At 44.9% G+C, this 26,685-nt stretch overlaps 1 protein-coding gene across 3 annotated transcripts in view; it reads left to right on the top strand.

The window, feature by feature from the left end:
• Positions 1–2,131: 2,131 nt before the first annotated feature.
• MALT1 (MALT1 paracaspase) overlaps positions 2,132–26,685 on the top strand; it is a 183,101-nt gene continuing 158,547 nt past the window's right edge. For 2 of the 3 annotated variants that reach the window (XM_077462919.1, XM_077462917.1), the window contains exon 1: positions 2,132–3,305. In XM_077462919.1, coding sequence (XP_077319045.1) covers positions 3,154–3,305 — 152 coding nt within the window. In that variant the 5' untranslated portion in view covers positions 2,132–3,153. The remainder of the gene's footprint in view (positions 3,306–26,685) is intronic. The other variant, XM_077462918.1, reaches the window with a different exon arrangement.

Below are 26,685 nucleotides of genomic sequence, written 5' to 3'. Positions count from 1 at the left end.
TTCTGAGCACTCATTTCATTCTATTCTTTACTAGTTATGGTCTTGGTACTATATGTATATATATTTTATTGTCCTTTTCCTTCTGATTTTTCTTTTGTTTTTTCTTTTCAAGTTTTTAGAGGCTTCTGTTATAGGCCCTCTGCAGCCAATTACTGGGCTGTGTGTGGCTGTCGCTCCTGGATGCCTGATTGTGCTGACCTCGCCCCGTGGGCCTGACGGGATATGTTTGGGGTTATGGATACCTTGGGGTTATATTTTCATCATATGGCAGCTGCTCTTTTGGTGGGGGTGGGACCTTTGGGGGAAATGCAGACTGGACTGTGGGTATTATGCAGACTAATCGTTCAGTGATATGTATTGTATTATTTGGTTTAATTCATTTCTTTTTTAATTTTTTTTCTGTGATTGTTTCTTTTTCTTTTTTAGAATCAAAAATGTTTTTCTGTTATATCCTATTTCCCTGATGAAGACTATGTTTTGGCAAACTAGTAGGGAATAATTGACCTGCTACTACCATCCAACATCATTGTTGCCGGTCAACAGAATAACTGTATAGTGCTCCATTCCTATACTGTGGTTCTATATTTTGTATTGTCTTTTAGATTTCTTACAATTAAATTGTATTATATTTCTACAATATCTATTGTGTTTAGTTGTCGTTGGCACTGTTATAATCCCCTCCCCCATGCTCTTTATTTTGCTTTGATTTTGGGATGAAGTGCCTTATCTACTAGGACATACCATCCACCAGCTCTTGTTTTTTTACAAGATAATAATATTGTCTAAACTTGACACGCAAAAAAAAAAGGGATGGAGATGACTAGAAAATAATTTAAAAATATTCAAAAAAAGGAGTTCTTGATTAAAAAAAAAAATAACAATAAAAAAAATCCAAACATTATTATGGAGATCTGGCTAAAAAAAAAAAAAAAAAAAAAAAGATTATTCATGAGATCAAGAGAACTAATAAAGAAAGAAGTTTGTGAGAAGTCTGTGTGAATATGAGCAGCAAAACAACTTCATTCTTCTAGCACTGCAAAGAAAGTAAGGGAGCTCCTCACAAATTTACTTGTCAAGAGTAGTCATCTTGGTCGATTGATAGGGATCTATTGACTTCTCCCTAAGCTTGGCTTTGTTACACTTTTCTCTTCTACCACTAGGTGGCCGGGAGCTTGGTGGTACTAGATACGAGAGGGCAACCCAAGGTCAGGTTATGGGTATGTGGGTGTCCCAGCCAAGGAGCAGGGGGTTTTCCTTAATCCCTTGCCATGCTGGGAGAGCCTATATATATATATATATATATATATATATATATATATATATTTTTTTTTTTTTTTTTTTTTTTTCGGGTGAGGTCAGGTAATCCTTGTTCTGTGCCGTCTGGGTGGATGTGTGTTGTTTGCTGCTAAGTTGGAGATTGGGCCTAACCCAGGGGCATCTGGCTTCCAGGCTGTGCGAGGGTCTATCCAGAAGTAAGAGGGCAGTACAGGGTTGGGACTGCGGCTTGCAGTCCAACCAAAAGTGATGGTTCTGTCGGCCGGAGAACCTGTCATGGTCGGAGGTAGAAGGAAAGCCATGAAGGGACCAATCACCTTTACCAGGGACCACAGTGAGTAACTGAAGCAAGTACCGGAATCATATTTTCACCGAACGGGCACCGTGGAGAATTGGGAAACTTCAGGCCCTGATCAAGCAAGGGACCCAACCAGCGGAGGAGACGTTTGCAGAGCAGCCTTGTGTGTCAAGCTAGGGACCGAGCCAGTTAGCAGGGGTGAAGCTTGAGAAGTATCTGGAATGCCAAACTAGGGACCCACCCAGAGAAGTGGGGGGTGACTCTTGAGGGAGATACCACTGCCAACCTTGGAGGAGCTCAAGGGATTCATAGTCAGTAAATCAGTGAGTCTAGTGAGAGACCGGGAGCTCAGTGTTGAAGAACTACAAGAAGCAGTTGTAGTGGAGCTGAAAGAACTGATACGTTTGAGTTGGGAACTGTTAATGGACTGTTACCACAGGAGACAGCAATCCTGCATGTGAAGAAGTGGCGCCTTGCTGGGGCCTTTCCCTGTATAGCTGTCCTACTATTGCAGTCTTAGTGTCTGCCAATTGAGTTTGCAACTAACTATCTAAGGGTGTCCTGGCCCTAACCCTCTTTTCCCCAAAATATATAAAAGAACTGTCAAAAGAAATAAAACCTCTTTTACATCCAAGAAGTGTCTGGCATACAGTGACTTTCACCATCTTTGCACCCACTATGCTTCACAACCCACTACATATTGAAGGATGTCAGCTATCTTTGGCCTTGGAGGTCCTCATTAGACTGGAAGAGGTAAGAGATTCTGCTACACATGTTTATATGTTTTTGGTTGTAATATGACAAAATGTGGAAAATTTCAAGGGGTGTGAATACTTTTTCAAGGCACTGTACATAATTAATAATTAAAAAGTACAAACCTTGACACAGGCAAGAGAAATGATCATTTTCATGAACACGTAATTATACCTGCCAACATTCTGAGATGGGAATGAAGGAAACCTATTAGCAAAAGTATGTAGGCATAGGACACACCTCTTGCCACGCCCCTTAAAGGAGAATTGTACTAAAGAAAATGATTGGCTAAACACACAAGTGCTTTTTTTTTATCACTACTATTCCTTTTTTATTGGCTTTTGAAATTTACAAATGCAGCAATGTAGAAATTCAGTGAAAAGTTTAGCACCGTGAAACACTTTTTGTTAGATAAATAGTGCATTTTATATACAACTATATAGATCGGACCAAAATAAGGGACAAAAGAGGAGGAAAGAGGGACCTGGTTCAGAATGAGAGACAGTCCCTCAAAATCAGGGACAGTTGGGAGCTATGCGTAATAATAATAAAAAAGAAGGGATGAGTCACAATTTACGCATACAGGAGATAAAGAGAGAAAACAACTCATGACGGACTAAGGGACTTCCCTGAACACTTGAAGAGTCTTTTGTGACACATTCAATCTTCTTTCACTTTAACAGGTCACAAGTGGAAGCAACAGCAACGCGTCTCCAGAAGATGGCGCAAGGCAGCAAATGCCGAGCGTAAGTGAAAGACACGAAAAGCAGGAAGGAGTTTTAAGGAAATAAGCTAATGAGCTACCTGAGTGTTTTCTCTCTACAGAGATGTCTGACACTCAGCAGTTTTACTCTCTAAATATTCATTTATTACAAGAGCCCACACTGCAAAAAGTTTGCGAGCTGCTAGACCAGACCAGCGACCGAGGATGGAGGAAGCTCGCCTTGGCCATTTCCAAAAGCAGCCGCTTCAAACTAAGGTAAGAGTACGTCTTGTGTCTGGGAAGGTTCTCGCTTATCCAGGTCATGATATAGATAGTAGTGGTTGGATGTGAACTGAAGAAGTGGCTTGGAGGAGCTACAAAACCTCTCCAACATTATGGAACAAGTCCAGGTGAACAAGAAGGGACTTATACTAGATATACGGTTTATATTACGTCTAAGGGGGCGTCCAGCTGGAGAAGCATATAAGAGTGCCTGACAATGGAAAAGGAAGAATCTCAGAACATATTTTGATGCGTGTGTATACAACAGATCGCATATCGTGGCTTGGAGGCTTAAGATGAGGCTTGGAGGAGCTACGAAACGTCTTCAACCTTATAGAGCGGGTCCAGGTGAATAGGAACGACTACTACTAGATATACTGCTTATGTTAGGAGTAAGAGGCGTCCAGCGGTGGACGCAGAGCAGGAGAGGAAGCACCGTGCAAGCATACTCAATGTTAAAAAAAGACTCTCAGAACATGTGCTGGAGTGTGTACATAAGAGAGTGCATATAACCGCCACACTAGTACATTTGTTAACCACTTGTCTACCAGGGTAATTCTTTAAAATTTTCACACATTTGCATTTTTTTCTAGAAATCACTTTATAAGCCTCCTAAAAAATATATATGTGTAAATAAAAATAGATGCACAACCAAAAAGATACAATATATATATAAACTCACAAGATACAAAGTTTCAACTATAAACAGAAATCTACATCTGAATTAATCTAACACCGTGAGGCGAAGGAAATTAATAAAAAAATACATATATTTTCTGAAAGCAGATACCCTGGAGAATAAAATGGTGGCACTTGATATTTTTTTACGCCACTCGATACTTATCAAACATATATTTTCAGGAAAAAATGCACAAAGGCTTTTTTTCACACTTGTACGACTCAGAGTGCAGCTTTGGTGTAACTTTCACGCAACTTTGAAGTAAGTTTGAATGGGTGCGACTTGGATGTGACTTGTTGTTCCTCTGCAAAGTCGGACCCACTGGTGCAATGTAAAAACATTCAGGTATGACTTTTATTCAGCTTTGGAGGGTTAACGTTGAAGTCTATGGTCCTCAAGTTGCATGAAAGTCAGATCAAAGTAGTGCAAACCTTTGAAGTCGTTGCGACTCAAAGTGGTGCATATATGAATGGTTATCATTGGACAATATGGGGTACAACTTGTTATGCAACTTTGATGTCCAAAGTCACATGACAAGTCGCAAAAGTGTGAATGGGGTGTAATTTTTAGTGCAAATGAACACAATATTATACCCGATTTTGTGGGAAAAAAAGGGGGTTGTGATGAGTAAATAGATACCAAACATATATTTTCTGATATTTATCAATCATATATTTTCAGGAAAAAAAATACAGTAAAATACCCTGAAAATTTTTAGTACAAACAAACACAATATTATACCCATATTTTGGTAAAATATAAAAGAAGGGCTTGCATTAAGTAAATAGATACCAAATATATCAAACATATATTTTCAGATATTTATCAAACATGTATTTTCAGATATTTATCAAACATGTATTTTCAGATATTTATCAAACATATATTTTCAGATGTTTATCAAACATGTATTTTCCGGGAAAATACACTAAAATGCACTCACATTTTTGGTGCAAGCAAACATTATACCCAGTTTTTTTGATAAAATATAAAAGAAGTGCTTGCATGAAGTAAATAGATACCAAACATATCAAACATATATATTCAGATATTTCTTAAACATAGTTTCAGGAAAAAATACACTTAAATACAATAAAATGCACTCGAATTTTTTTGCGCAAACACTATATTATACACAGTTTTTGCTAAAATATAAAAGAAGGTTTGCATGAAGTATATAGATACCAAACATATCAAACACGTATTTTCAGATATTTTTAGGAAAAAATACAGTAAAATGCAATAAAATACTTGCAACTATAATTGCATTGAGCAAATAGATACCAAACATGTCAAGCCTTAAAATGGTGCATGCCAGTGAAATTGCAAAAAAATAAAAAAATATGGCACCCAAAATTGTCCATAGGCCGACGTTTTATAAGCCTTTACAGGTTTTCAGTTTAGCCATAACTGTGGATTACAGCTCTGAAATTATTGTTCTTACTCCGACACTTACAGTAATTTCTCATATGTTTAGATACACATGCTCACCCTACTCTGCGTGTTTGAATATGAGGGAGGGGGGAGGAGTGACGGGTGCTTAAAAGATGTTAATTTTTTTAAACTTTTTTTTCTTTATTGTCATTGCTATCACAAGATAGTATAAGCAGGTGGCAGGTCCTTTTTATAGAGACACCAGGGGTCTATTAGATCCCCAATGTCTCCTTTTGAAGTCACTTTGACAAACCTGGGTTCAAAACAGGAATGGTGGGTGAATCTGCATGTTAATCAGAAAAGAATCGCAATGCATGCGATTTTTGCTGTGTGATTCAGTTTGTATGGACTCAATCGCAAAGGAATCTGTTTCAGGTGATGGAGCATCTGCACTAGTACTAATGCACATGCTTAGTATTGGCACAGATACCGGTATCAGTGCAACTCTAGTTTAGAGCATTGTGATATGCATGTACAATGTATCATGTTTGTTATGATTGGGAGTTTTTTTTTTTTTTTGCAGCAAATGATGTATATGCTTGTATATTCAAAAAAAAGTCTCCAAAAATCAGGTGAAATAACAGTAGAAAATAAGTAAATTTTACTACATGTACTGAGGTGGATAATGGAGTGAATTTACTAAATGTAATAATGTGGATTTATACTGTGCACTTTTGCAAGTGCAGTTACCCCAGATCTTAGTAAAGGAGGTAAAGCTTCACTTTGCAAAGAATATCCAATCATATGCATATGAGGGCTGACCATTTTGCCTGGCATTCTTTGAACCATTAAAATGAGATGCAAATTAACTAATACACTGCTCAAGAATGTATTTGCCTTTGTGGCTGTGTGTGGTGACGAGGATGAGCTCGGGGTGTGGTATTTATCGGGCGTATAACACATACCTTCACTTTAACAGGGAGGTTTAAGGAAAACAATTTAATTTTAAATTAAGAACTGTGAAGCAAAATAAGGGTCAGTGCCCATCACTGCAGCCTAATCAGTGCCCATCTGCAGCCTCACCATTGCAATGAATGTACCCTCATCATTGCCATGAATGCAGCCTCGCCATTGCAATGAATGTACCCTCACCATTGCCATGAATGCAGCCTCACCATTGCAATGAATGTACCCTCACCATTGCCATGAATGCAGCCTCACCATTGCAATGAATGTAGCCTCACCATTGCCATGAATGCAGCCTCACCATTGCAATGAATGCAGCCTCACCATTGCAATGAATGCAGCCTCACCATTGCAATGCATGTAGCCTCACCATTGCCATGAATGCAGCCCCACCACTGTCATGAATGCAGCCCCACCATTGCCATGAATGCAGCCTCACCATTGCTACCAGTGCAGCCTAATTGATGCCCATCTGCAGCCTCAGAGGGGAAAGGGAGGGAGCAGGGCGTGCGCCAACAGATTACATAAGGAGAATCTCTTGTTTACTTGGTGGCCTCTTTAATACAAAGTCCCACGATCTACGATAGACAGAACAGTTGTCCAATGCCAGCCCAGGAGATGGGACTTCCTATTACAGACGCCACCTAGTAAACAGGAGATTCTCCTGTATGTAATCTGATGGCACTCGTCCTGCCCCCTACCTGTCCCCTCTGAGGCTGTCAGATTGATAAATATGTAAAATATCTTTTGTGGCCCCCCACAATGAATCCCTGAGAGCCACGCGCTCATCAGTGATGCCTATCAGTGCCATCTATCATTGTCTATAAGTCTTACCTATCAGTGCCCATCAGTGCCGCCTATCAATTCCCATCAGTGCTGAATATCAGTGCCACCTATCAGTGCCGCCTATCAGTGCTGCATATTAGTGCTCATCAGTGCCACCTCATCAGTGCCGCTTAACAGTGCCCATCAGTGCAGCCTCATCAGTGCCCATCAGTGAAAGAAAAAACATACTCATTTACAAAATTTTATAACAGAAACAAAGAAAAACAGGGCTTATAAAAAAACATCTGTTCTCTTTGAAGTAAAAAACACTCATATAGAGCATTTTTTGTACAAAGTTTAAACGCGTTTAGGAGAGTTTTACATCTTTTTCTCCCAGTGAGCTCCAATCAGAAACGTGAACCAGAAGGGTTCTTCTGGCTTACGCTCTTAGCGGAACGCTGAGGGTCTGAGCCAGATGCCGGTCCAAGCATCTGGGTGGATCTTGACTGTAAAGTTAAACACTGTCGGACCACTGCAGGCTGATATACATCCTAACTTTGAGGCGGAATTGAAGCTTTCCAATAAGAGTGGTCTCTGCAGTGGATTCACCACAAGAGCACTTTTGTTGGTGGCAGGAGAGGGTCCTCCCCTCCCGCTGCGCTCTGGTGCCCTCCACTGCTTACTGGAGCCTTTGGCAGTGGCGGAAGCGATCGGATCTGCAACTTGCTGGGCATGGAGACGAGTGAGGGGAAGATGGCCCCCACTTGTCTCCATAACATTGCAGGACGGAAGTGACGTCTTGAAGGGCCATTTAAAAAAAAAAAATATTAAATTACATTTTTATTTCATTTGCATTTTTATTGATTTTTATTGCATTTTAGTGTAAATATGAGATCTGAGATCTTTTTGACCCCAGATCTCATATTTAAGAGGTCCTGTCATGCTTTTTTTCTATTACAAGGGATGTTTACATTCCTTGTAATAGAAATAAAAGTGGCACCATTTAAAAAAAAAAGCTGTGTAAAAATAAATTTTTTAAACGCGCCCGTTCCGCTGAGCTCACGTGCAGAAGCGAACGCATACGTGAGTAGCGCCCGCATATGAAAACCGTGTTAGAACCACACATGTGAGGTTTCGCTGCGATTGGTAGAGCAAGAGCAATAATTCAAGCCCTAGACATCCTCTGTAACTTAAAACAAGCAACCTGTAGACATTTTTAAATATCGCCTATGGAGATTTTTAAGGGTAAGAGTTTGTTGCCATTCCACGAGCGGGCGCAATTTTGAAGCATGACATGTTGGGTATCAATTTACACAGCGTAACTTTACTGTTGTCTTATTTTTTAATTCAAATAGTGTTTAGTAATTAGTAATAGTGTATTTTTTCCCCAATAAATTGCACTTGTAAGACCGCTGCGCAAATACAGCGTGACAGAAAGTATTGCAATGATCGCCATTTTATTTTCTAGGGTGTTAGAAAAAAAATTATAATATTTGGGGGTTCTAAGTAATTTTCTAGCAAAAAAACCTTTCTTTAACTTGTAAAAAACAAATCTCAAAAAGAGGCTCGGTCCTTAAAGAGGCGTTCCAGGCTTTTTATGTTTATTAAAAGTCAGCAGCTACAAAAAGTGTAGTTGCTGACTTTTAATAAACATACACTTACCTGTTCCACGGTCCTCTCCGCCGGCGCCTCCATTGCCACTCTTGGCACCCGGCCGTGACAGCTTTCAGCTTCACTGCCGGCACGTACGGCGCATGCGCGAGTCACGCTGCGCTCCTGGGGTGTACAGGCGATCACGTAACAGGTCCCAGGAGATCACCTAGAGGGAGGGGCCGTTTAAGGTGAAAGGAGGAGTCGCCTTGGCGGTCCCTGGGCGGAAGGAGGAAGTGGGACAGCAAGTCCCCCTCCTAATGAAGCCCCCACTCCCCCCCCCAAAAAAAAAATGACATGCCAAATGTGGCATGTAAAGGGGCGAGGAGTGCTTAAAGCAGAAGTTCCATTTTTGGGTGGAACTCCGCTTTAAGTGGTTAAAGAGAAGTTCCGCCCACCCCTTTAAAAATTAAAAGTCAGCAGCCAAACATACTGTAGCTGCTGACTTTTAACATTAGGACACTTACCTGTCCTGGAGTCCAGCGATGTGGGCACCGCAGGTGACCTTCGGCTGATCAGGTGCTGCGACCTTTTGGCCTCACGGCCGGGCCCCTACTGCACATGCGTGAAGCACGCTGCACTCTTTCACTGAATGGTAGAAGAGGAGGGAGGAGAAGCAGGACCGAGCTGCTGACATAGATCGCTGTGGCCTGGTCTCCCGAAAGTGGGGATAGGATACTTGTTAAAGACAGGTATCCGCTCCCCGCTCTCCCCTGAAAGGTGCCAGATCTTTCCTGAGCCTGGACCGGCTGAGTGATGTCAGCCTGTTGCTGTTGTCTAAAAAATGGATCACAGGAGTGCAGAACTAAGTGCACTTCTGTGACCCCTAGGAGAAGTACAGCCACATAGTTATCTGCTTTTATCTGTTTTTATCTGTTTTTCATGAAATAGTTCACAGCAGCAAACAAAAAATTACATTTGGAGACTTGAAGAAGGTTGAGAGTAGAAGGGACTTTGATATAACAAATCACACACCGTGCATGATCCTTGCAGATGTTTAAGGATCTCAGAACATGATGATGCTTGCTAGTTGGCACGACCTGCATCAGCACATCCTGTTGTGGTCCACCATGGTCGTGCATGGCAATCCTCTGCTGCATGCAGGACATAGACCTCTAGTGTTGTCACCCTTACAGAAAAATTGCTGGGCTTCTGATTACATTTTGTTTTTTGTTTTTTTTGGCAGATTCTGTGAATGGTTAAGAGAAAAATATTTTAGGAGGTCTTAGGTACACTTTGTTGTAACATTCAGCCTTGTTTTACATTGATGCAGTGCAGGAAATGCAGGGATTCTTGTGCATTTCCCGCATAGCAATCACAGTGTTCATGTGATCTACAGGTGTCAATTAAAAGTTAATGGCACCCCAAAAGCTGGTCGCAAAACGCAGTGCGTTTGACTGGATCACATGGGTTTAATCAACTAGATCCCCAGTAAAAACAGCACACGGTACACTTGTTATTATTATCATTATTATTATACAGGATTTATATAGCGCCAACAGTTTGCGCATTGCTTTACGACATCGAGGAAGACAGTACAATTACAATTAAATAAAGGAGGGATCAGAGGGCCCTGCTCATTAGAGCTTGTTAGGCACATATGTAGCACCCCAATGTTTAGGCAGGGTTGCTCTTAAATATGTTTGCCAAATGATAGTTGCCTTGGTCAATTGTTAGGAGGTCAATTGATTTTTTTTTATGAAACTTTTTTACTTTTATCATATGGGGTAGGGCTTGGGACTGTGAGAGGACCCTAGAGCCGCTGTAACGACATATTCAGCGACCCATCGCAGTTTGCTACGGAAGTAAAGTTCCGTCGCCACCATCTTGCTACACCCCACACTCGTCCAAAGTAAGGATACACTAAGCCCTTGTACACACGGTCGGAGATTCCGACAACCAAATCCGTCGGATTTTGTCCATCGGATTTTTTCCGATGGATTTTGTCCGAAACTGTTGTATACACATGGTTGGACGAAGTTGTCGGAAAATCCGATCGTTCAGAACGTGATGACGTTATTTCGTTACGACGGGACTACGTTCTGGCTAGTAGCCAATAGCTTTGGTGTAGGAATTTGATCTGAGCATGCGTTGCACTTTGTCCGATCTAAAATTTTCTACACATGAGTATGTCGGATCGGAGCATTTTGTCGGAAAATTTTACCAACAAGTTGGAAAACTTTGTCCGTCAGATACTCCGACGGAAACAGTCCGATGGAGACCACACACAGTCGGAATATCCGACAAAACGGTCTGATCGGACACATTCCATCGGAATCTCCGACCGTGTGTACAAGGGCTTTGAAGGGTTAAAGCGGACATGTTGTTACACCCACCGGAGTTTTGCATTTTAGACATATTTATAACATTAAAGTTAGTATATAGGGAAATACAGTACTTACAACTCCGTCTGACTACTTAGATGTTGAATTTTAAAAGCAATGAACTTCTGTCAGAAAACCTGTGAGATGAGCAGGGTTGCCGCTGTTTTTAAAATTCAAGATCTAAGTAGTCAAACAGAGTTCTAAGTCCTGTATTTCACTATATAAACTGACTTTAATGTTATAAATACGTGTAAAATGCAAAACTCCGGTGGGTGAAACAAGATGTCCGCTTTACCCCTTCTTAGTGTATCCTTACTGTGGACGAGTGTGGGCTGTACAAAGATGGCAGCGACGGAACGTCACTTCCGTAGCAAACTGCGATGGGTCGCCGAATATGTCGTTACACCGCCGAGAGGACCCGAGAGCCGCTGAGATACACAGTACTCTGTATATCGGCTGCACCATTTTTAAACTTCAAGACTGCAATGACAAGGCTGCAAATGACAAGGCTACACTGGCAAGGCTTCAATGACACTGACAAGGCTTCAATTACACTGGACAAGGCTGCAGATGGATGGGCAAGGCTGCAGATGGACACTTTTTTTCCTTAAACTTTCCTACTAAAGTTGGGGTGCGTGTTATACGTGGGAGAGTGTTATACGCTGATAAATACGGTATCTATAGAAGGTAAGCCCCAAAAGTGACTCAAGCCCAGAGGTCCCCACCACCCTAAGTCCTGCCCTGTTCATGGTGCAGTACTCAAGAAAGTTTTATTAAAAACAAGTTTTTCCATCGCCACTGACATCCAATACAAGCGGTATACAGACAATTCAAACAGCCAGGGCTCAAGCCAGCCAGCTTATGCGTGGTGAAGACCTATAGCTCCACCCGACGTGTTTCCTTGTAGAAGGCATCGACTGGGAAAGGAGATTGTCTGGGCATCACACACCACGCTGTTTTTTAATGTATCTAGGCAGGAGAGACACCAGAAACACTGATGTGTACTAAAAGACATCGGTGTCACCGGTGAAACCAAATATGTAAATGCTAAATGCCCTGAAACTTCGTACAAATAAACAACCTGTGTTTGTACAATAATTTAAAATATACTGAAAGACACAAACACTATATCTGGCAGGTGGCAATTCATTAAGGAAAAAATCTAATTTATATACGAAAATGACATGATTAAAAATATAAAATCATATTACATGTACATAATTATTCAAACATAAAACATATATCGAATTAATAGATATATTTTCAAAAATGTCACGGGAAATTCAAGATTAGAAATATTTGAATAAAAAAATGATAATAAAACCATAAAGAAATTTTTGATAGACAGAAAAAAAATCAAATCAATTTTTACAAATAATTTCATTTTCTCCATCCCTCTCTATCCTCTGCTGACATTGAGGATAAACACCCGTGGAAAAAAATTCTGTCTATGAAAAATTTCTTTATGGTTTTATTATCATTTTTTTATTCAAATATTTCTAATCTTGAATTTCCCGTGACATCAATGACAGCAGAAGAAATTCTTCATACAACGGCAACATATACTGCATTCTCATGCATTCACCTATATATATATGTATGTGTACATGTAAGAGGAAACAATGCATAAGGAATGCTTAAAAAATGCATACAAATTGTATAAAAGGTGTGTAAAAAATGCACAGAAAATGCATAAAAAAAGTCACAAAAAATGCATAAAAATGGGAATTGATAAACAGAGGGAAGGGAAGAAGGGGGAAGCGATGCTCTAAGATAGATGCTCTAACTATTATCTATGTGACAGTTAATATCCCATTCCATGTTGAGTCCCAAGGGACTGTGACATTGGATTTAAAAAATCCACCTAGTCTCTCTGCGTGAAATATGTCTTTTAACATTATTGCCTCTCCAGTGGGGGATAAATCTCTCTATACCAATAAATTGAAGTTCAGAGGGATCTCTATTGTGATGCTGGGGAAAATTAGAAAGCTATTCCCCTATGCTTTCAGTGCCCTTGTGGTTCTCCCAACATATTGGAAGCCACAAGGGCACTTCAGGAGGTATATCACCCCTATGGTCCCACAGGTAATGAATTCTGTGATATTATAGACCCTAGAGGTGACATGGGAATAGAAGGTAGAAGTCTTTATAATTTTGGAATTATGACATATGGTACACCTCCTACATGGGAAAAACCCCTTTAAATTCCCAAACATGTTAATTTTTTGTGGTGGGTCTATGGCACTAGGTGCAAGCAGATCTTTTAAAGTTTGGTTCTTCCTATACAAAACCATTGGTTTGTCTGGGAGAGAAGGCCCAAATATTTTGTCACATTTAAGAAGCTGCCAATGTTTGCAGATTGTCTTGTTAACCCACCAATATTGAGACGAGAAAGTAGTTAGAAAAGACCACTCAAGATCTTTCCTAGTTTTTCTTTCTTTTTGTTTCGGAACCAATAAGTTGGTTCTGTCTAAGCCCTTGTACACACGGTCGGAGAATCCGTCGGAATGTGTCCTATCGGACCGCGTCGTCGGATAATCCGACTGTGTGTGGTATGCATCGGACTGATTCCGTCGGAATATCCGTCGGACCCAATTTTCCAACATGTTGGAAATATTTCCTGACCAACTGGGCCGATCGGACATACTCCGATCATGTGTAGAGAATTTTGATCGGACCAAGTGCCACGCATGCTCAGATCAAATTCCTACATCAAAGCTATTGGCTACTAGCCTGAATGTAGTCCCATCGTAACGAAATTACGTCATCACGTTCTGAAAGATCGGATTTTTCGCCAACTTTGTCCGACCGTGTGTATGCAACAGTTTCGGACAAGATCCGTCGGACAAAATCTGATGGGCAAAATCCGACGGATTTGGTTGTGGAAATCTCCGACCGTGTGTACAGGGGCTTAGAAGGAGACTGCCTGCAGTTCTTTATCCAAAACTGATGTGTCATAACCCTTTTTCTATAAATCGACCTTTGGGCAGTGTGAAAGATAGTGTAACAAACACTCTCAGCTTAGACAACGTGAGCCAGCAACCCTCCTGGAAGGCCATAGTCCAGTCTGAATAATCAGGCAGTTTGAAACCCAGACACATGATTCCAAACCCGAACTGTCTGAGTGAATTCTAGATGGGTGGCAACCCTATATCAGGGGTCTAAAGCTGCGGTCCCCAATCTTCTCAGCACCAGGGACAGTCCTGGCTCCACAGACGGGGGGCACGTCTGTTGCAGCCTGTCACCTCCCTTGCAACTCAAATGTGCAGAACCATATATAAAAAACAAAATTAATATGTGCATTCCATAATTACCATCACCATCAATTGTCAAATAGTGAAAAAAACAAGATAAAAAAGAATATCCATATACACCAAGAACAAAAAAATCTTCTGCTCCTAGTGTTCTGTGTTATATGAGCCACCACAAGTGAAATAAGCACCCATAAGGCTCTGTTCCCACCAGTGTGACTTGTCATGCGACTTTGGACATGTAAAGTCACAGCCCATTGATTTCACCCATTCCAATCTATGCGACTTAAAACTGCAGCAACTTTGGGGGTTGGGTTTAGGGTTGCCACCTCATCCCTTTAAACCCGAATACATATGCATTGCACAGGTTCTGGAGCTAATTTAATGCAGATAAGGCGCCAAGTGATTTTAATTACCATCCCAATCAGCCACGGAACCTGTGTAATTAATATGTGTTTGGGTTTAAAGGGATGCTTTCGCTATGAGACAGAAAGTGAGAGGAAATCTCTCCAATAAGGAACTGATGTCATTGGGACTGAACGTGACAGAAAATCAGAAATTTTGCATTATCAATGGAAGAGGATTAGAGGGAACTTTTCCAATGGGGACACATTGGCAGATGTCTAGGAGGGAATTATCTTCTGTTTGTGGAGATTTACTCTTACTTCCTGATGTGTTTACAGGACAGGATGTGAAGTGACATCTCCCCAATGGGACACAGATGGCTCAACGTGCATTAGAAGCTGTAGCAAGTCAGATAGAGCCTGCTTCATTTCCTAGCTAGAAGAGGTCCAACATCATCTAGCTAGGGTTGGCACCTGTCTGCTATTCACCCGAACAGTCTGGGTTTTGACTCTTGTATCCAGGTTTCAGACCTCCTGAAACCTAGACACAATATTCAGAATTGACTGTGGATCCTCAAGTAACCAAGTACCAAGACCACTGCATGCATAGCTGTGCACATGGGCCCCATACATGGAAAGGAAAGGGGCTTGATCTGCTCTTCCTCCTTCCACCCCTACCTCTCTGTTTGTCCACCCACACTCCAATCCCTGGCGTTCTGTGCCAAAGTGTCAATGCCTGAGCCTCCATCCTCAGGTGAGTCAGCTCACCATCCAATGTCTGTGACCAGTGGCACCCCCCCCCCCCATGCTCGCTGTCTGACGGTCAGTCCACTTACCCCATCTAGGCGGGCATCAGTGGACATCAAGGAGCTGTGGGGATCGGGGCATCGGTGGACATCAGGCTGCGACGGGCATTAGGTGGTGGCTCCTGTGTCTTTTCTCCCTCCTCCTTGCTTCCGCTGTGTGTCTCTTCCCCTCCTCCTAGGCGTCCAATAGCCAATCCTTTCAGCCAATCGGGTGATGAGTATCAGACCCGCTTCCCGATTGGCCGGGAGGAGGATCAGTGTTGCAACAGCGAATATTCATTCGCTGTTGTAACACCTGGGTGGGTTCATAGCGCAATGCTCTGCACCACGAGCCCACCCTATTTTGAAGCCTATGAGAGCATCTGGCTCTAATCGGGTACTTAAAAAACCCACTCCCGCCTCTGTAATTCAGACGCCTGATTTCCTGAAAGGGGCTGGACACAAGAATAGGGGGTGGTGGCAGCGATGGATAGAGCATCACATCACCGCATCGCTAAAAGGTGGAGGGGGTGGTGGCCTTGGATAGAGGGGGTGGTGCTTGGGCGCCCCTAAAGGACAGGCCGCCACTGTCTGTGATTGAAGTCTCCCCCCTCCCTCCTTCTCTTTCTTCTACCTCTGAGTAAGTGAGTACACTAAGGTTACATAGTAAATATAAATATAACAATATACAACCATATAGATCAGACCAAAATGAGGGACAAATTAGGAGGAAAGGGGACATAGGGACATTGCTCCGAATCAGGTACAGTTAGGAGCTATGCAGTTGACCTCTCCCACCAGCCTTGATCTGCCTGCATAGCACAGAGACCCAATGATGAGATCACTGGGTCTTAACCACTTGCCGTCCGCCCTATAGGCAAATGACGACGGGAAAGTGGTTTCAAAATCCTGACTGGGCATTATAGGACGTCAGTCTCACACCCCGCAACTACTATCTTGGTAAAGAGTCTCCGCGGAGACTCTTTACCACGTGATCAGCTGTGTCCAATCACGGCTGATCATAGTGTAAATAGGAAGAGCCGGTGATCGGCTTTTCCTCACTCGCATCTGTCAGACGCAAGTAGAGAAGAGCCGATCGGCTGCTCCTCTGATGGGGGGGGGGTATGTGCTGATCGATTATCAGCACAGCCCCCCCGATGATGCCCACACTGGACCACCAGGGACACCACCAGACCACAAGGGATGCCCAGCATCAGGTATGCCACCCTAGACCACCAGGGATGCCAGTCAGTGCCCACAATGGATGCCAATCAGTGCCCACAATGGATGCCAAACAGTGCCCACACTGGGCATTACTGATTGGCATGCATTATTGTTTGGCACTGATTGGCATCCATCAGTACAAAACAATATAATACAATGTCATCTATCAGTGCCCATCCATGCCACCTATCAGTGTCACCTATCAGTGTCACCTATCAGTGCCCATCCATGCCAACTATCAGTGCCCATCCATGCCAACTATCAGTGCCCATCCATGCCCATCTGTGCCGCCTATCCATGCACATCTGTGCCGCCTATCCATGCTCATTAATGCCACCTATCCATGTCAATCTGTGCCAGCTATCAGTGTCAATTTGTGGCACCTATCAGTGTCCATCCGTGTCGCCCATCAGTGCCACCTATCAGTGCCCATCAGTGCCGCCTATCAGTGCCACATATCAGTGCCCATCGATGCCACCTCATCAGTGCCACTTCATTGGTGCCACCTCATCAGTGCCCGTCAGTGCAGCCCCATCAGTGCCCATCAGTGCCCGTCAGTGCAGCCCCATCAGTGCCCATCAGTGAAGGAGAAAACATACTTATTTAAAAAAGTTTTGAAACTGAAACAAAAAAAAACTTTTCGGTCTTTTTTTATTTGTTTAGCAAAAAATAAAAACCATAGAGGTGATCAAATACCACCAAAAGAAAGCTCTATTTGTGGGAAAAAAATTTCATTTGGGTACAGTGTAGCATGACCACGCAATTGTAATTCAAAATACGACAGCGCAGAAAGCTCAAAATTGGTCTGGGCAGGAAGGTGTTTAAGTGCCCGGTATTGAGGTGGTTAAATAAGGTTTGTAAGCAGAAAGGAGGGGGAGGAGAACGGAGGGAGGTAAAATATATGCAGATTAAACTTCAGTTTAAAATAAAATTGGGTAAAATATCATTCTGTCAAATGTTTGATTATTAGAGGAGGAGCCAGCAGCAGATGAAGGAAGACATGACGGGAGGAGTTCTGGGCAGACTGTAGTGTTAAAACGAAGTTGCTAAATAAGGGGAAGTAGCAGTCAGCCTTGCTTCCACTTTCATATTTGACATACAGTGACTTATTTATGTGGCTAAGTGGCATAACAGACATGTGACTGCCAGAACGACAGCAGATCCTATCAACACATATGAAAAGGACTAGGAAACAATAAGGGCCGGTGCTACCACTAGGCAAAATAGGCAGCCGCCTTTCTATACAAAGGATCTTCAGGCTGTATGAAAAAAAAAAGATAAGTCAGCAGCTATAAATACCATAGCTGCTGGCAAAAAGGACACTTAAATAGCATTGTTAACCACTTCAATACTGGGCTATAGTCAAATGACGCCCACAGATGGGATCTCCCATCCTGACGGTCTCGGTATTTTGACGCTCCTGTGGGCCCCCGGGGGCCCACAGAGCGGCGATCGTGGATGAGGTGTGTCCCTCGGACACAGCCCATCCCAGATCTGTGGGATTTACATCCCCATCCACCCCCCGATACACGTGACCGGCCGTGTCCAATCACAGCCGGTCACATGTCCTTTGCACATGCACAGCGCTCATGCACGTGCCTAGGGCACGTGCAGAGCGGCGATCGGGGAAGCGGCTTGTTACCCTGACACAGCCCAACCCCCATCGCAGTAAAGAGCCAATGAAATTGGCTCTTTAACATGTGACCAGCTGTGTCCAATCACAGTCGGTAACAGAATGTAAATAAACCGCGGTAACGAGATGTTACCGGGTTCTCCTCCTCACACACCGCACGTGTGTGAGGAGATTGCGGTAACATCTCGTTACCGCCTAGTGTACACACCAACACACACTGATTACCCCCCCCAATAAAGAGGACCTGTCACCACCCATCAAAGTACCTGTCATCACCCATCAAAGTACCTGTCATCACCCATCACAGCCCAGCTGAGTACCGTAACCCGAGTACCTGTCCCAGCCCATCTGAGTACCCAAGTACCTGTCCCAGCCCACCTGAGTACCTGAGTACCTGTCAGGCCATCTGAGTACCCGAGTACCTGAGTACCTGTCACAGCCCATCTGAGTACCTGAGTACCTGTTACAGACCATCTGAGTACCCGAGTACCTGAGTACCTGTCACAGCCCATCTGAGTACCCGAGTACCTGAGTACCTGTCACAGCCCATCTGAGTACCCGAGTACCTGAGTACCTGTCAGCCTCTGAGTACCCGAGTACCTGAGTACCTGTTACAGCCCATATGAGTACCCGAGTACCTGTCACCGCCCATCTAAGTACCCGAGTACATGTCACTGCCCATCTGAGTGCCCGAGTACCCGTCACAGTCCATCTGAGTACCTGTCACAGTCCATCTGACTACCCGAGTACCTGAGTACCTGTCACAGCCCATCTGAGTACCTGAGTACCTGTCACAGTTCACCTGAGTACCTGAGTACCTGTCACAGTCTATCTGAGTACCTGTCACAGTTCATCTGAGTACATGAATACCTGTCACAGTCCATCGGAGTACCCAAGTACCTGTCACCAGCCCGTTGGAGTAACAGAGTACCTGTCACCAGCCCGTCTGAGTAACGGAGTACCTGTCACCAGCCCGTCGGAGTAACGGAGTACCTGTCACCAGCCCGTCAGAGTACCCGAGTACCTATTTGCAGCCCATGCCTCATAGAATCTCACATTGAGGATGCTCCTATTACGCCTGAAGGTACTACTTCAATGTTGGACCTCTGTATGTGGCTAGGCTGTGTAAAAGTCTCACGCATGTGGTATCGCAATACTCAGGAGGAGTAGCAGAATGTGTTTTGGGGTGTAATTTTTGCTATATACATGCTATGTGTTAGAAATATCTTATAAATGGATAACTTTGTGTGTAAAAAAAAAAAGATTTTCATTTTCTTTCCATGTTCTCTGAAGACTTGTGCAAAATAAATTAACAGTTCAAAAGACTCATAATGCTTCATAGAATATACTTTGGGGTGTTTGTTTTCCAAAATGGGGTCATTTTGTGGGTAATTCCATTGTCCTGGTGCTCCAGGGCCTTCACAAATGTAATAGGTCACTAGGAAATTAGAGGTGTCATTTATGCTCCTAGAACGCCTGAAGGCGCTCCCTGAATGTTGGGCCTTTGTATATGGCCAAGCTGTGTAAAAGTCACACACATGTGGTATCGCCATACTCAGGATGAGTAGCAGAATGTATTTTGGGGTGTCATGTTTGCTATGTACATGCTTTGAGTTAGAAATATCTTATAAACTGACCACTTTGTGTAAAAAAAAAAACATGTTTTAATTTTCTTTCCACGTTTTCCGAAGACTTGTGGAAAAAAATGACCTGTTTAAAAGACTCATTATGCCTAATAGAATATAAGTTGGGGTGTTTGCTTTCCAAAATAGGGTCATTTTGTGGGTAATTCCACTGTCCTGGTGCTCCAGGGCCTTCACAAATGTAATAGGTTGTTAGGAAATTAGAGGTGTCATTTATGCTCCTAGAACCCCTGACGGTGCTCCCTGCATGTTGGACCTCTCTGTGTGGCCAGACTGTGTAAAAGTCCCACACATGTGGTATCGCCATACTCGGGAAGAGTTGCAGAATGTATTTTGGGGTGTAATTGGAAGTATGCATATGCTGTGTATGAGAAATAACTTGTTATTATGACAATTTTATAAAATAAAAAAAACAAAAAATAAAAACATTCTTATTTTTCCCAAGAATTGTGGGAAAAAATTACAATTACAAATTCAAAAAACTCACCATGCCTCTTACTAAATACCTTGGACTGTCTACTTTTCAAAAAGGGTCATTTGGGGGGTATTTGTACTTTCCTGACATTTCAGAGCCTCAAGAAATTAGATATGCCGTCAGTGCATCAGGTGTGATCAGGTGTGATCAATTTTCAATGATTTGCACCACAGCTTGTAGACTCTATAACTTTCAAAGAGACTAAATAATATCCACTAATTTGGGTTATTTTTACTAAAGAGATGTAGCCGTATAAATTTTGGCCCAAATTTATGAACAAAAATTACTTATTTGCAAAATTTTATCATAGAAACTAAAACAAAAGTGTTTTTTTTTCAATATTTTCGTTCTTTTTTCACTTATGTTGCAAAAAATTTAAAACCCAGTGGTGATTAAAGTGGTTGTAAACCCTAGATTAAGGCTTACCTGTAGGTCCAAGCAATATCTCCTAAACCTATATGGTTTAGGAGATATTTGCCCGAAAACGGGCACCGCTGTCTACGGCGCATGCGCCGTAGACAGCGGCGCGCAGGCGCACTGAACGCGGCAGTTCCAAAAATGGAGCTGCCGCATTTGTCGACTCCCGTGCACATGCGCGGGACTGACGTCATCGCGGCTTCGCCAAATGACAGCCGCGGAGCTGCGAGACGCCACCAGCAAGATGGATGCGGCGGACTACAGGGGACAGCGCGACTTCGTGTGCTCCTGTGTCAGGTAAGTGACACATAATGGGCTACTATGCGATGCATAGTAGTCCATTATGCTTTACCTTTGCAGGGAAAAAAAGAAGTAAACTCATCAGGGTTTACTTCCTCTTTAAATACCACCAAAAGAAAGCTCTATTTGTATGAAAAAAATGATAAAAATTTTATTTGGGTACAGTATTGAATGACTGAGTAATTGGCATTCACAGTGTGAGAGCGCTGAAAGCTAAAAATTGGCCTGGGAATGAAGGGTGTATAAATGCCCTGTAGTGAAGTGGTTAAGAGCCGTTTTTGAGTTTAACCACTTGATGCATTCAACGCTCATCGCCAATTTTATTGACGATATTTTGGGCCCCTTTGTGGCTCTTTCCATACTTGAACAAAGGTAGAGCACAAAAAAGGGTAACTGACATTTCTTTGTTTAGTGCCATAGCCAACTGCCGGTGAACTGCTCTTTCTGGTAGTTAATATATAATTTATATAATATGAGCGGAGCTCCATACATCATAGACTGCAGAGGGGATAAATAGGAACCCCATTTGTAGGAACCAATAATCCATACCACTCTGCAGTCACCGGTGCAAGTTTACATCCATCCATAAACATCACAGTAAATTAATCACTGTTTTTATGGTTGATTGAAGGTGCTGTGTGTTTTGTTTTGTTTTTTCAAATTTTTGGCAACAATTTGGTATATCTTTTATGATGCAAACAATGTTTATTTTTAATTATCTTTATCTATTACACTATAAAGTAACCTCTGATACACCAGTGGCAACCATTAAGAGCAGGGGTGCTGCACCCCTAATGCATGCACTTGGCCCCTAATCTACATGCAGGGCACAGTGCCCATCAGTGCCCATCAATGCTCATCAATGCCCCCTATCAGTGCCCATCAGTGCCACCTATCAGTGCCCATCAGTGCCAACTATCTGTGCTCATCAATGCCCCCTATCAGTGCCCATCAGTGACCTCTATCAGTGCCCATCAATGCCCCTATCAGTGCCCATCAGTACCACCTATCAATGCCCATCAATGCTGCCTATCAGGGCCCATCACTGCCGCCTGTCAGTGCCCATCAGTGCTGCCTATTAGTGCTCATCAATGCCACCTATCAGTGCCCATCAATACCGCATATTAGTGCTGTCCATCAGTGCCGCATATCAGTGCCCATCAGTGCTGCCTATCAATGCCCATGAATGCCACCTATCATTGCCTATCAGTGCTCATCAATGCCGCCCACCAGTGCTGTCCATCAGTGCTACCTATCAGTGCCCATGAATGCCACCTATCAGTGCCCATTAGTGCTGCCTATCAGTGCCCATTAGTGCTGCCTATCAGTGCCCATAAATTCCACCTATCAGTGCCCATTAGTGCTGCCTATTAGTGCCCATCAGTGCTGCCTATCAGTGCCCATCAGTGCCGCCTATTAGTGCCCACAATGCAGCATATCAATGCTCATCAGTGCCCATCAATGCCGCCTATCAGCGTCCATCAGTTCTGCCTATCAGCGACCATGAATGCCACCTATCAGTGCCCATCAGTGCCGCCTATCAGTACCCATCACTGCCACCTGTCAGTGCCCATCAGTGCTGCCTATCAGTGCCCATCAGTGCTGCCTATCAGTGCCCATCAATGCCGCCTATGAGTGCCCATCAATACCACATATCAGTGCCCATCAGTGCCGCATATCAGTGCCCATCAGTGCTGCCTATCAGTGCCCATCAATGCTGCCCATCAGTGCTGTCCATCAGTGCTGCCTATCAGTGCCCATGAATGCCACCTATCAGTGCCCATCAGTGCTGCCTATCAGTGCCCATCAGTGCTGCCTATCAGTGCCCATCAGTGCTGCCTATCAGTGCTCATCAGTGCGGCCTATCAGTGCACATCAGTGCTGCCTATCAATGCCCATCCATGCCGCCTATCAGCCAGGGGCGGATCCAGGGGGGGGGCAACGAGTCAATTGCCCCCCCCGAGAATACCGGCAGGCTGGTTCCGCGGGTCCAATCGCGGCCGGTTCCGCGGGTACCCGCGGGCCGGTTCCGCGGGTGCCCGCGGGCCGGTTCCGCGGGTCCAATCGCGGCCGGTTCTGCGGGTACCAGCAGGCCGGTTCCGCGGGTCCAATCGCGGCCGGTTCCGCGGATCCAATCGCGGCCGGTTCCGCGGGTACCCGCGCTGAGTGGACGGTGAGGGGGGGGCAGCTGGGTGGCTTAGGAGGGCTGCTGGCCAATCAGGAAGCCAGCAGGCAGGGGAGCAGGGAGATGACATCATCTCTCACTGCCCTGCATCCCTCCAGTTCCGCCCTCACTGTGTAGGAAGCTGTGTGCAGCAGAGAGATTGCAGAAAAGTGACACAGTAGGTGACAATCCGCAATGTGTGGCAGGCTACGTGGCAAGTGGCAATCCGCAATGTGTGGCAAGTGGCAATCCACAATGTGTGGCAGACTACGTGGCAAGTGGAAATCCGCAATGTGTGGCAGGCAACGTGGCAAGTGACAATCTGCAATGTGTGGCAGGCTACGTGAGAAGTGGCAATCCGCAATGTGTGGCAGGCAACATGGCAAGTGACAATCCGCAATGTGTGGCAGGTGACGTGGCAAGTGGCAATCCACAATGTGTGGCAGGCTATGTGGCAAGTGGCAATCCGCAATGTGTGGCAGGCAACGTGGCAAGTGACAATCCGCAATGTGTGGCAGGTGACGTGGCAAGTGGCTAGCCGCAATGTGTGGCAGGCTACGTGGCAAGTGGCAATCCGCAATGTGTGGCAGGCAACGTGGCAAGTGACAATCCGCAATGTGTGGCAGGTGACGTGGCAAGTGGCAATCCGCAATGTGTGGCAGGCTATGTGGCAAGTGGCAATCCACAATGTGTGGCAGGCAACGTGGCAAGTGACAATCCGCAATGTGTGGCAGGTGACGTGGCAAGTGGCAATCCGCAATGTGTGGCAGGCTACGTGGCAATCCGCATCTGGTGGCAGGCGACGTGGCAAGTGACAATCCGCAATGTGTGGCAGGCAACGTGGCAAGTGACAATCCGCAATGTGTGGCAGGTGACGTGGCAAGTGGCAATCCGCAATGTGTGGCAGGTGACGTGGCAAGTGGCAATCTGCAATGTGTAGCAGGCAACGTGGCAAGTGACAATCCGCAATGTGTGGCAGGTGACGTGGCAAGTGGCAATCCGCAATGTGTGGCAGGCTACGTGGCAATCCGCAATGTGTGGCAGGCAACGTGGCAAGTGACAATCCGCAATGTGTGGCAGGTGACGTGGCAAGTGGCTATCCACAATGTGTGGCAGGCTATGTGGCAAGTGGCAATCCGCAATGTGTGGCAGGCAACGTGGCAAGTGACAATCCGCAATGTGTGGCAGGTGACGTGGCAAGTGGCAATCCGCAATGTGTGGCAGGCTATGTGGCAAGTGGCAATCCGCAATGTGTGGCAGGCAACGTGGCAAGTGACAATCCGCAATGTGTGGCAGGTGACGTGGCAAGTGGCAATCCGCAATGTGTGGCAGGCTACGTGGCAATCCGCATCTGGTGGCAGGCGACGTGGCAAGTGACAATCCGCAATGTGTGGCAGGCAACGTGGCAAGTGACAATCCGCAATGTGTGGCAGGTGACGTGGCAAGTGGCAATCCGCAATGTGTGGCAGGTGACGTGGCAAGTGGCAATCTGCAATGTGTGGCAGGCAACGTGGCAAGTGACAATCCGCAATGTGTGGCAGGTGACGTGGCAAGTGGCAATCCGCAATGTGTGGCAGGCAACGTGGCAAGTGACAATCCGCAATGTGTGGCAGGTGACGTGGCAAGTGGCAATCCGCAATGTGTGGCAGGCTACGTGGCAATCTGCATCTGGTGGCAGGCGACGTGGCAAGTGACAATCCGCAATGTGTGGCAGGTGACGTGGCAAGTGACAATCTGCAATGTGTGGCAGGCTACGTGGCAAGTGACAATCCGCAATGTGTGGCAGGTGACGTGGCAAGTGGCAATCCACAATGTGTGGCAGGCAACGTGGCAAGTGACAATCCGCAATGTGTGGCAGGTGACGTGGCAAGTGGCAATCCGCAATGTGTGGCAGGCTACGTGGCAATCTGCATCTGGTGGCAGGCGACGTGGCAAGTGACAATCCGCAATGTGTGGCAGGCAACGTGGCAAGTGACAATCTGCAATGTGTGGCAGGCTACGTGGCAAGTGACAATCCGCAATGTGTGGCAGGTGACGTGGCAAGTAACAATCCGCATTTGGTGACAAGTGACGTGGCAAGTAACAATCCACATTTGGTGGCAGGCGACATGGCAAGTGACATAATCAGGGTTCCCACTGATTCTGCATTATGGTGAGTTGAACCATTTAATTTTATATTACAATGTATTAATAGAAATAATGCGCTTCAATCATCCTGACACCATAACAACCATGGTGCCGTAATGATTGAAGCGCAAATACCAGCCATTTCCCATATAAATTGCCCCCAAAAAAACATATTTTATAGCAGTGCCCCTCCCGAGATTAGACTCTGGATCCGCCCCTGCTATCAGCGCCCATCAGTTCTGCCTATCAGCGACCATGAATGCCACCTATCAGTGCCCATTAGTGCCACCTATCAGTACCTATCAGTGCCCCCTATCAGTGCTGCCTATCGGTGACCATCAATGCCTCCTATCAGTGCTCATCAGTCCCGCCTATCAGTGCTCATCAGCAGGACTCTGAGCTGAGAGTGTCTCTTATATGGCTCATAGCCTGCACCGACAGCCCCCCCCACACACACACACACACACAGGGGAGAGGAGAGAGCTGCATGGTGCTCATCCTGTGTGTGTACTGTGGGAACTGTGAATCTACACAGCTGAATGTGATTATTCACAGTTCCCACGGTAGACACACAGGAGGAGAAGGAGCAGATCGGCAGCTATCTCCTCTCCCATCCATGCAGGGGGGCTGTCAGTGCAGGCTATGAGCTGTATGAGAGACACTCTCAGCTCAGAGCCCTGCAGCAAGCAACTCTATGCCCCCTACAGTGGCAGAACGCTGGCGCCCATTCACAGCTCTTACCCACTCGATGACCCATCCTGCATCCTGGCAACAGGAATGTCTTACTCCAAATTGAGAAACTCAGACAGAGCAGAGCGTTGCTTAGCGTGACGTCAAGGTGAGTAGAAGCTAGTGTGAATCTGGAAGAGAAGGGCCTGGGGGCAGCAGAAGGAAGCTGGATAGGAGGGGTGATGGGGCAGTAACATATAGAGGAATCGATCCATGCCTCCTGCAGCCACTGAATGCCTGCCAGAGGGAAAGGAGAAGCGGGCATTCAGCAGCTGCTGGACGAGGGGATTGTTTCCGCTATATGCCACCTCTACTATCCAGCTGTACAGGGGGGCCTCACAGGCCCCCTGGAGCATGGGGTCGGGTCGCAACCCTTGTTGACCCCTGTAGGAGGAGGGAATCGGTTCCGCTATATGCAGCCTCTCCTATCCAGATGTACAGGGGGGCCTCACAGGCCCCCTAGAGCATGGGGTTGTGTCGCAACCCTTGTTGCAGCCCATCTGAGTACCCGAGTACCTGAGTAC

This window comes from Lithobates pipiens, unplaced genomic scaffold (assembly GCF_037356315.1).
Source record: "Lithobates pipiens isolate NorthernLeopardFrog02 unplaced genomic scaffold, aLitPip1_a1.2 Scaffold_3, whole genome shotgun sequence".
NCBI classification, from domain to species: domain Eukaryota; kingdom Metazoa; phylum Chordata; class Amphibia; order Anura; family Ranidae; genus Lithobates; species Lithobates pipiens.
Note: the sequence above shows the minus strand (reverse complement) of the source record. Positions and strands in the feature narration are given on the sequence as shown.